This window comes from Lagopus leucura, unplaced genomic scaffold (genome assembly GCF_019238085.1).
Source record: "Lagopus leucura isolate 7727_CA_CO unplaced genomic scaffold, USGS_WTPT01 Super-Scaffold_100157, whole genome shotgun sequence".
NCBI classification, from domain to species: domain Eukaryota; kingdom Metazoa; phylum Chordata; class Aves; order Galliformes; family Phasianidae; genus Lagopus; species Lagopus leucura.
Window position 1 is genome coordinate 12381968 of NW_024962334.1, and position 12232 is coordinate 12394199.

At 38.5% G+C, this 12232-nt stretch overlaps 1 protein-coding gene across 7 annotated transcripts in view; it reads right to left on the bottom strand.

Annotated features, from left to right (window-relative positions):
• Window positions 1-12232, bottom strand: part of RBMS3 (RNA binding motif single stranded interacting protein 3) — a 698683-nt gene that overhangs the window by 144677 nt on the left and 541774 nt on the right. For all 7 annotated transcript variants that reach the window (XM_042888085.1, XM_042888084.1, XM_042888087.1 and 4 more), the window contains one exon: window positions 7429-7586. In XM_042888085.1, coding sequence (XP_042744019.1) covers window positions 7429-7586 — 158 coding nt within the window. The remainder of the gene's footprint in view (window positions 1-7428; window positions 7587-12232) is intronic.

Below are 12232 nucleotides of genomic sequence, written 5' to 3' on the forward strand. Positions count from 1 at the left end.
TTTTAATGTAGTTAAAACTGATCAACACCAATTATTTATGATAGATGCCTAACCATAGGTCAAACATATCTGTGTACACACTGACTCCAAGATTCCATTCTGTTTTTATTTGCATTAGCCACAAAGACTAGCCATGCCTGGGAAGAGGCCCAATAAAAATATACTTCTGTTGGGTTCACACTAATAAATTCTGCCTACTATTTCTTCAAAAAGCTCTGTCACTCTGCTGTAGAATGTCTAGAAACTCAAGGGAGATGGACAAAATACATTTTTTTTTCTCATGCATTTATTAATCTTGTTGGAGAGAGAAATGTTTCAAAATATGTAATGGTACAGAATGCTATCTAATAACACTACCACTAACTGGAATGCTACATTTTAAAAGCTGATCCCCATAGGGACAAGTTTCTAATAGAAGAAAGTCATCAGAACATGGGTAGACTTGGGGGTACAGCCCTTCTGAATCCATTTTTCAGGTGCTTTTTTGTTTTGTTTTGGTTTGTTTTTTCCATAATTGATGGAAGAATAATAGACAAATTATAACATGCTGGAAGACTGATGAAAAATTATGTTGAAAGATAATGGCTACTCAACTTCTGCTGGAAATGTAAGGACATCACCTTAAGTTTTACATGAGGATAAAAAATCTGCTTCTGATGACATAACTCACAAACTATTATTTTCAAACTCTTCATCAGCATGTTTTTGGTATTGAGGGAATCTTAGAAAACAACTTATGCTCCAGGATGCACCTTGGAGATAACTATAATATATCTAAGTATTACTTCAAGTCTAGAAATGCATTGTGGTAAAAGTTATCAAAGCCATAGGTCAGATTATTCTGATATTTTTAACATACAGATAATTACCAAAATAAACCAATAAAACAAAGATAAAAGTGAGAATTGATTTTCAGTTGCTTTTGTATGTTTCCCGGTTCTGGAAGCTGAGAGATTCTCAAATACAATATAAGTAATTAGTCTGACTAATCCAAGTGGAAATGAAGTTCATTTAAAAAATAAGAAAGAAAGGATGGTTCTTACGATTTTTCTAGTCATGGCTTACAAATTTATGATGATACAATAAGACTAGTAAAACAACAAAAAATATGACCGGTTAATATTAAGCAAATATCATGACAAAATCATTTGAGATTCTTCTCTCGCTATCAATTACTCATTTCAGATAATTTAAAAAAACTCATATCATTCTCTTTACATAATCCAGCCATTCCAAAGTAGTCATTATGTACTATTACATGTGATGAGTAACCTTCATCATGAAAAAAAAAAAAAAATTGGGAAAAAAATAAGGTCTTACAAGTGTTTATTTTATTATAAAAATTGATGTCATGCCAAAAGGCAATTTAATAAAATTTATATACGATGATTACATAATTACTGCATATGAAATACTCAGTACTATGTAATCCATGTAAGTACCAGTTAGCAGTAAAATGTGGGTTTGGTTTATGCATGTCCTATAGTCGCTTTGCTTAATAAAAATAATGTAAATGAGAATCAGCTGTATTTTTTTAATATCACATTTAAATACTAAAATATTCAATTATTATTATCACATTTATACTATGACCAACAAAGAATACTGTTCCTCTCGTGTATAAATCAAAGCAGAAATAGTTCTTCCCTACTATTTAAGGCATTTTTCAAAGATGAAAATAAGTAGGTAGTAGCAGTATTTTGCAGCAGATTGTCTGAAGAACTGAGGCCATTGTTTGACTACACAACAGAGATCTCATTTTTTTCAGCCTGTCAATGAGAGGGGCAGCCTGATAAGGGTGCTTAAGAAACTTAGTTGGGAGAATGTACTAGATATAAAGTAGTTCCTTAATCTGGTTGAGTAAATTGTGACAAGAGCCAGATAAATTTAAAAGACATATCAAGCAGAAACTTTTCACTGCAAGAAAGATAATCCATGGACACACATTATGAATTACGAAATTTCTTAACACCCAGTCCTCCTTATACCCTACTGTTAATCAATAACTTTTAAAATTTATTTTGCAAACTGAAATCCAGGCATCCAGGCATAAAACTCTGATATGTCTGCTACCTGTGAATTTCTTTTCCTCTCTATCCAGGTACATTACATCCCCAACTTTCACATCCCCAACAGTTGGATATACAAGTTATGCAAAAACCATTCCAATGATGACAGGGAAGAATGGAGGCATATGGTCTATCCATGCAGCATGGCCCATTATGCACAGGGGACCCTTCTGATCTCCCTGCACAGAGTCACAGAGCTTCCACTCCACAGAGTAACCTGTTCGTATCAGAAGAAAGCTAATGCAACTAAACGATACCTATATTACCCTGAAAAACCCTGGAAGATGCACAGCTTCCTTTGAGGGAAAGAATATAAAATTAAAGGCTTGGCTCTTTCATTTTGCTTGAGTGGAAACTGGAACAGATCCATTTCTACTGAAATTCACATGAAACCTCTATAAATAGAATAATGATCCTGTGGAGCTCAAAATTTCAGTTGCTGAGTTAAATACTGTTTCCAAAGACTAAATTTAATACATGTAAAATGCAGATAAGTAGGAGATAAGTTTAATAAAAAAAAAAAAACATTTGCTGGCAGAGAAAAGCATTCCTTTGGAAGCTCCACCAAGAGAACAAGGCAGTAAAAAGACAAGAATAGAGCCCAAGCTCCAAAGGATAAAATGGGTAGATGCGGTAGATGCCCTACTATAGATCCCTCTGTGTTTTCACAAAGGGACATCTCTTCATTGTTACCTTTTTGATCTGAGGTAATAGAGAAAGCTAATTGAGAATCTCCTGGGTCTTCCACTGGGAAGAGCATCAAAACATGTTTTTATGACAGTTTATGTTGGACACTTTTTCTCCTGTTACTGGAAAAAGAATAGTATGAACACACAGTCATTTCTACCTAGTCCCTGTCTGATTTATGTTACAGTCTTCACCGTCTCAGGTTAAATATTATACTGGTGCCTGCTAGCAGAGCAATACTTGACAGTCTGACTGCAAGCATTTCCATCATAAATTTCTGTTTTCAGAGGCTTATGACTTTGTTGTAAAATGTCACCTGGGGGCTCAATCTTGCAAGGTCATTTTAAGTTACAAGACAGTAAACAAGCAAAAAAAAAAAAAACCCCAAAAAAGTAGTTTAATCTAATTCTTCTTAGTCTAATTCTTTGCAATTTATCATTTAAAATGACCTGTAAAATGCTTTCTCTGCTGTTCAGTTGAGTGTGGTACATGTATGTATGGTATTCTAAATATTGCCATCACTGTAGGGAGGACACAAATAATACTTTAATGCTACTTTACTATGGAGCTCTGTAACCCAATCTTTATTTCACTAATTCAGTGGCATCAGTATAGCAGGGTACAGCAGAGTATATCACAGGGCCCCCTTCTTCACATCCCTAGGAGCTTTTCAATTAAACTCAAAGTACCTAGGGATTGGGTCATGAACATTGCTCAACTAAATCACCTGATAACTTCTAATTTTCCTCTTTTCTTCACCTTTAAGGGTTTCATGCTTATTTTTCATCTTATCGGTTCCCAGTGACATTCATCCTGGGACCCTGCCCTGTCTGTGCCTCTCTGGAATTTGCATCTCCACGTAAGCACAGACCCATGCCTGGCAATATTCTCAGGGATGTACTGAATCTACAAAAATTTCATCTAGGTTGCAACACCAGATGGAAATGTAAGGATTTTGAAGACATATGCTCATCCCATAGAGGACTTCAGCATTCTTCTGCAGGGAGGCTTTTTGATGAAAATTTATCACTGCAGGCATTGGAATATTGTACTGATATCATACACAGTCTTTGGGGCATGTTTGGGATTTCCAGTTTCATCTGAGATATCCAATTATAAAGCAATTTCCTGGGGAAGATGTAGGATTTGACAGATCACTCTTCTGACTGAAAGAAGGAATGATCCTCATCATATCTAAGCCTGCACTACTGTCTCAGATGATGGATTTGTTCAAGTTAAATTTATAGCACCTTTTAGAACACCTTTTCAATCATCTTCAATTAAACCCTTGAATAAGGAAGAACAAAGCATTTCCCTTCTTCAGAGATGTATCCTTAAACTACCTGGATGTTCTCTATCCCCTGTTGCTGCTGATGCTTCTAGGAGCACCATCAGGGATCCCTACAAGTCTTCCTCCAAACAGTCCCTCTTTCACTTAGCAAAACATTTCCACTACTTTGGCTACACTTTGATCATGTTACTACTGCATTTCTTCTGACATTGAAACATGGTATTCACCCTTCAGGTCTGTGGAAGAGCCAACTCTTTCAGCATATGGAGTTACCTGTATGTAACATGACATCTTCAGGATGGAGTTGAATATTTCCCTCAGTGCTCTAGGCACCTTCTGCTATCAAGTATCTCCAGCCTAACTCCAAGACCTTTCTTACTCCCTACTTCTGACCTGCTTTTTACTCTCACCAACAACATTGTTAATGGCTAGTTCACAAAGCTCGAATCATAAGAGATGACATAGCAGCTTTAGAATGATATCTCAGAAAAAAAAGCCTTCAAATCCAGTTGCTTTGGTTTTTGCTTTTTCTTTTGTTTTGTTTGCTTCTCTTGAGGATTAAGGACTTTGCGTTCACTTTAAGCTTTGGGGAAATCCACTTACGCTTTCAAAAAGAAGGATCAAGCGGTGAAGCCACTAAACGGCTCATGGCAACAGGGGTTTGAGAGAAACACCTACCATTTTAAGTCTTGTGATGAAATCCTGTGCCTCTTTGTACAAGAAATCTCACAACAGACTGAACACAAGGCTTCTCATCTTCACCTTCTTTTTCCATATTCCCTGCTTATAGGAAGCACTACTCCCTGCTACTCCACCACATTTCTCTTCCTGCTACGTGACCAGCTGTGTTCAGCCACAGCTCTGCTCATCTGTGTCAGCAGAAGCCCTGCTGACAGCAGCGAGGCAGAACCTGCCAAATGGCAGCTCCCACAGTGAGCCTGGAGCCAGGTAGCACCAGCCCTGAAGTGCAAAGCCAAGGAGAGCAGCAAGGTACAGGTGGGTGTCCAGAGGTTACATCAATTCCTTTTCAACAGGACGGACTTCTGTGGAGCCACAGCTGGAATCCAGTTAACCTTCATGGGCCCCTTGCTAATAACTCTCCTCCCAAAGTCTCTCCCCTGGTGTGCCCAGGCACAGATGTGTTCAAGCCACAGTGAAACATTCTAGAAAGTTTCAACAAAATCTGTTCTGCTGCTTTTGAGGAATGGAAAAGAAAAAAATACTGTAACAGCTTAAAAAAAGTGAGCTAGTTTTCTATGTGTGTATTTTGAAAGAGGCTGAACTTTAATGTGGCTAGACATTACTCCGATCTAAGAGTTTGATCCAAGAACATTTGAAGCCACTTTGATTATAAATGATTAAGTAGCCACCTGCAGTACCATGAAATTGCTAATCATACCCACTTAGGAGAAAAATCTCACAATAGTTGTCTACAGGAAGTCTTTACTTCTTGAAAAAGTCTTTACTTTTTGAGAATACTTACTTTGACATTCACTATTCACCTAATTGGGCAGTGTCAAAAAGGGATTTTTAACCCTCACAGCACTTAATTAATAATTTTGAACCACCTAACTTAAAAATTGCTGGGTTCTAGTGTACAAAAAGTTGACTTCTTCTGAGCTCCTGTGGCTCGTGTAAGAGTTGTGGAAAGGAGCATGAGGCACTTTCACAAGCAAGCAGCTCCACTGTGGCAAGAGGGCCCCAGCCAGAAGATGTAACAGCTAAGATCACCAGATGGGTTGCTGATCAGAACTTCTATAATCTTGTCTGGGCTGTAATACAGCTGCCATTCCCTAGATATACTGTATTCATACCTACACTCTGTGTACTTACAGTATAGGTACACTAGAATGAAACCCTCATGATTACAAGCTAAGCTAAACAAATTCATCTCTTTTGAGTGACATGCAGTAAAATGATACCGAAGAGCACACTTTTACCAAAAGAAGATCAGGTGGTCGTGTAATTACAGCTTGTACTGGTAATTCTGCCAAGACAAGAGTCAGCATTCAGCTGTAATTATACATTTTTGGATTAACTCTGTCCTCACTCAGGGTCAGGAAAATCTCTGCTATACTTCAACTTCAGAGCAAAGTTTTTACTACTCTGTCATTTGCATGATGAATTACAAAACCTTCATCTTAGCACATGAAAGGCTTTTTGAAATATGTTACATTATTAAATACATTTTCACAAACAAATTCAATTTTTAAAATGCAAGTTTATCCATGAGTTACACTAATTTATATTTAGTGAGCTAGAAAGATTCATGTTATTATCTGCAAGAATGCATAAAGAACGGTGTGCCCTCTGTCAGTATAAATGTTTTGCCTTTTTCCATGTGAATTCAAACAGTGTTATCTTAACATTCTTTGTGCATGATAATCTTTCACATCAAGGACAAAGGTAACACTACAATGTCACTTATCCAGCACGCTACCTTTTTATCGTACAGTACCCCATTCCACTGAGTGGTGTTATGACACTAACATAAGTGCCATGATATGCCAAGATATGGCATATTTCAAATAAATTCAAAAGATGTCTAACTCAATTTGCCTCCTCTACAAAGGATAGTGTTATGAATATTCTGTACAAACAATGATTTGGGATTTTTATTTTAATTATTATTTTTGATTTTTCTCTCAAAGCAGACGAGTGATTTACAGCACAGTTTTATTTATCTTCTTATTTGCTTTTTCAGTATCTTTCTACATACAGCTTTCCATTCATTAGCTTTTCAAAAGAAAAATGTTTAAGAATGTTCCAAGCTGTGGAGAATCTGTGTAAATATTCCTTGAGAGTACACATTGAAACTTGCCTTTCTATCCTGACAATGACCCACATGGAAGTAACACACTGCCCATTCTGTCCAGACTACTCTGTCAGGGCATGTTAGATGCAAATATTTCTTCTTAATCTCTTCTCATAGGCTTGAGATTTTTTTAGTTGTTAAGGAACCTGTGGATTTTTTTTCAATTGCAATCTCTTCCTCTTGCTCTTGCAAACAATTTGCAAAGTTGTTTTTAAATATTTAAACAATTTCCTCATCGCGTGGGTTCCTTTGGCTGTAGGACACTGACATTTATTATTATCCAAGCTTAATATTGCATGGATAGCTCTTTATTCCTAGCGATTTTTATTTCCATATACATACATACATATAACAAACTTTTTTTTTTTTTAACAAATTTTTGGAGAAATGAAATGAACATCCTTCTGCACTGGTATTCCTCAGCTCAGTGGAAAGAACAGATGCACAATCTGATAAAGGTGCTGCTTTGCATTTTCCATAGCTACGAGGTGTTAGAGTTATGGAGTAGACAGCATTTGCAAAGGAATAAAGCCAAAAAATACACATAAAACGAGTAAGGATTTCACCTGGCAAAGCCAACTCCTCTGCTGACTCCATTTGCATCTCTTAATATTCTGGTGGAAATGACATGTCCAAAAGGTTTCAGCATGTTCTCCAGTTCCTGCTCATCCATGGAAACCGGTAAATTTGAGATGTATAGATTTGTGGGATCTTGCTCTTGTTGCTGTGACAAAATGAGAGAAACAGCCTCAGTTAGACTCAGCAGAATGGAATAGTTTACTGCTCCTGCAATGACGGCTACTCATAAGAAGACCAAGCCAAAAAAATTACAGCCGCAGTAGAAGCGAAGCTGGGCAACCTGTTTACAATGACAACAATTTTTGCCAAATTTCTGCAAACTCTCATGCATGTGCTTAACTTTGTGCGTGACTGCTCTTACTGAACTCAGTGACACTAATCATTTGTAGAAAATAATTCTCATGCACAAATGTTCTTGGGTTTGTGTCCTAAGTTAACAAACAGATTGTGAAGAAAACATCATTGTCATAAACGCGCTCACTGTTAACGTAAATAAATAAAACCCAACACATGTTTTCAGCAGATGTGCTTTCCAGCCTGCAGACTTCCCATCCAACCTGTCCATCATCAGCAAGGTTGGTTCAAAACACAGAATGTTTTCCACATTATTTTTCCTTCTTTTTGTCCCCATCAGAAGTGGTAGGTAATACTCAGCAGGCCTCATCTGGATCACAGGCATGACAACATAATTTTAGTTAATGCTTAATAAACAAAAACATAAGATACAATCTTTATGCTACGCAGCAAGCCAGGCAATACATTACTGAAAGTCTTCTCAGATAGATTTAATCTTTTTTATTACACGTTTCAATGGGCAGAAAGAAGTTCTTTTTCAACAGGGGCAAGAAGTACTTTTTTTTTTTTTTTTTTTTTTTTTTTTTTTTTTTTTTTCCTAGGAGGTGTCCTGAAATGGGTTAAACAATCTTGCAGCAGCACTACAGCTTACACTGAGGAAACTGCACACAGTCCTGAAGCCATCTGCCCCAGGTCAACTACACTGGCTTCAAATTACACTCCATTAAAAGCAGTGCCGACATATCTTGTCAAACACGACGAATCACAGGTTGTGTTTCTGGAAGATGTATGAAGACAGCACAGAACCAAGATGTCTGCCCTTTCCCTGCCTTACACACTCAAGGCTTTGCAAAGAGAAGCAGAAATCTGAGTTTCAAGCTATGTTTCACCCAGCCATCATTTCATGGATGACTAAACACAGTCCAGGTTAACGAAATAGAATCAAAAGCCAAAGAAAGCATTCAACTTCACCTATGCAAGGTGCAAGGGATATTTTAGGCCTTTTGGATGAGAAGAAAAGCTGCAAATGGGTATGCCAAAGGTCCCAAAACCAAGATTCTTGTAGTACTTTCTTACTGCATAATTTGGATCCTGATCTAAGAGTTGTTAATTCTTGTCTTTGGACACATTGCTTAATGTCCATTGCATTCTACTTTTGCATCTCCAGATCCATTATCCATAAAACTACCCATTACCATGCAGGTTGAATCCTCTACTGTTTTACAAAGCAGAAATAAAAGAACAAAGTAGGCACATTTTCAAGGTACTTTCCATAAAACCATATTCATTATTACTATGTCTTATGGTAAGGTGCAAAGGAGAGAAAAAAAACACACAGACAGTGAACTTAATGCAAATTGAGCTGAAGTCACAAAAAAATCTAGAAAAACATGATTTCCCTTTTCCAGACCTCTTCCTGTGCAGCCACTCCCCTTTCTTTTTCACTGCAATTTACATGCATACATGTCAAAAAGCAAGCTCCTTTACAATCACAGGAAGATATTAGAGAGAGATCAGAACAGGTACAGTACTGACAATGCAAGTGTAATCATGCAAACTGTCCTGGAAGGCAAGAAAAGAGCTTCAGCTTATACTTTTAGCTTTGAAAGGGGAAAAAACAAAAAACAAAACAAAAAACCAAACCAAAACAAAAAAAAACAAACAAAAACCCAAACTGAAATGTTTTCTTTTTTCTTTCCTTTAAAAAAAAAAATAAATAAAATTGTTATTTTTAATTTTTTTCTTCTTCATCTTTTTCGTACTATTTTAAGATTTATTGCTTGTTACTTTGTTTTCCCTGCACAGGCCACAAGAGGGAAAATAAAAGGAAAGATATAGCAGATTAGGAAGACTCTTCACTGTTACTAAACACTTTGAAAATGTGAGCAATGGAGGCAATTAAAGCAGAGGCATTGTGGAAGCAAATCAAAGCAGCATTGTTTGCAATTCCAATAGGTATCGTTTTTCAGAAATGATCACACCATTAATGCAAACCTGTACCAGTTGATTGGTTAAGGACTTTGATTCATCCACCAACCAGTGCTCAGGGACTGACATCCCTTGTCAATATTAAGAAAAAACCCAGCAGTATTATGCAGATGAGATCACCATAGCCAAAGGACAGACTAAAATGGAAAAGGCGGCGTTACGCCTCAGTAGCTGAACAACATCCTTTACTTTCACTGAAGCAATTCATTCCACTGGAATATTAGAATGAGAACTCTTCTTTCGACTACTCAGTTTTCAAGCTGTGGCAAACAAATAAAATAAATAAGAGCTGCCACCAACGTGTCTCACTTCTGGAGTAAGAGCACATAAGCCTTTTAACTGTGTTAGAGATTAAACGCTGTTGTTTTAAATATCCATGGAAAGTTTAGCTATACTTCGAGGATGAATGAAAGGCTAGCAGGATGCAGTCACTCTCTCACAAGGATTTACCAGTCCTATCTTTTATCAACGTAATAAACAAGAGCCACAAGCAGAGAGACAGATGAAGCCACTCAAGCTACCTCCACAATACAGCAATGTTTTCAAAGAAAGGGAAAAAAATCAACATTATTTCTCCTCACTATACAAATATAACATTTAGAGAAATACTCCTTTCCTTTGCAGAGAAATATAACCCCAAAGAAGCCATATCTTACACCACAAACTGAAACTTGACAGAAAGCCTTCCCTAGGCAATGAAGCCTGGTAAAGCACATTACGCTTGGAGCAAAGCACACATTACAAGAGCAGTATAGAACCCCCCGTCCCCAGTGTGGCTGCAGAGTTTTTAGGTTAAAAGGCAGGCATCCCACAGATCCAGGTGTGCTTTTTGGCTGACAAGATGAGCCTAACCAGAAACATGAATGTAAGCACCCTGGAAACTACTCTCCTTTCATCATCCGAACTAGGTTTTAGTCAGGTTTCCATCTACAGTAAAAGCCCACACCCCAGGGCTGCAGGATGGGTGGGCACTGTGGTGTCTGAACACACGCAGTGTGGCCCAAGCTCTCCCTGTTTCATTTAGGTCTTACCATGACTTTTCACCAGATGTTAAAAAGTACCTCCTTCCACTTTGGAATCCTAAATTCCCATTTATTATTGTGTCCATTTCCAAACTGATCAGCCATCAGTACAAGCTCCATTTTCAAGTGAGAGAGCTTAAAATCATTTGGCTGAGGCTCAACATCACTTCAGAACTACATCTTATGTCTAATATATCAGACGGGAGAGTGAGGCTCGGCAGCAGGAAGCCACATGTCCCATAGAAACCTCCATCTGGCTCAGACACCCCACATCTGCCACAGTGGGGCAACAAGCAAAGTGCAGCAGAGTCCCTGCTGCCATTGGGGTTTTGCAATCCCTGCCCCTCCACACCAGGACATCAAACTTATCTCCAGATGACAAGGGAGCTCAGAGGAAGCAGATCCCTTCCAATCTAAGCTATTGTACGATTCTATTATTCTTGTTTTCCTGGACCTCATGCACAAAAGACTGCTATTTAATGTGTGCAAAGCCAGCCCAAACTGCTGCTTTGCAGGAAAGGGAAAGGCAGCTCTGGAGCCTGCTGTATATGCCAGCTGCAAGCATATCATTTTTAAGGCATGTAAACTTGCAAGTGCAGTCTCAAGGCACCATTAGCAGTCTGCTTCCAACCATTCTCACTGAAGTTCATCTTTCTTAAGGTCTTCCACTTAGGAGCCCAAGGAGGGCCACACTTCCCAAGGACAGCTCGCACTTGCACTGAAACTCCACAGAAACAGGGTGAACCTATCCCAGCAACCCTAGCCCTTTGAAATCTGGACTCAGCCTCACACCACAGACCCAGATCTTTCTGGGTCCTGGCACATGCCAGTCTGTGTGTAGAGTGCCTCAAAATGGGTCATCAAGGAAAAAAAAAAAAAAATGAAATGAAGCCAATTAAAGCTTCTCTCTAGCCAACTGCAGAGGTCTTTGCAGCTCCCTCTGCTCCCATCCCAGCCTGTTTCACTGTCTTCATAGCCCAAATACTGCAGCTGCTCTGGAATGTTAGCTTCAGGGACACTAACGGCAAGCACACAAAGCTAGGCCATTCTGGCTGAGGGTATGAATGTTAGGAACTAGCCAAGAACACAGATAGGAAGATTTAAAACTGTGAGTATTGCAAACAAACAGAAGGTTAAGCCCGAGTTTTTGACTAAGTCCCAGCATCAGAGCATTCCCAGCATTCGGCAGCAGGCATCTTGCTGCAAGGCTCTGAAGTTCAGCAGTCAGGAACAGTTGTACTGGGGAAACAGCCAGAAATTTTGTCTCTGCCTTTCAGCAAGAACTAAGTCAGTCACTCAGCTCTCAAGGCCCGTGCCAAAGAAACAGAAGAAGTTTATAACGCAGAGGATTTGTAACATACTACACCAACAGCATTTGAAACATACAAAATGCAGCAGAGGGTGTGCTGGAGTTCCCAGTTGCCATTTCCTTTGCTGAATCCTCCCAGATACTCCCTTCAAGAAAGGACAGTGCTCTGATGGGACT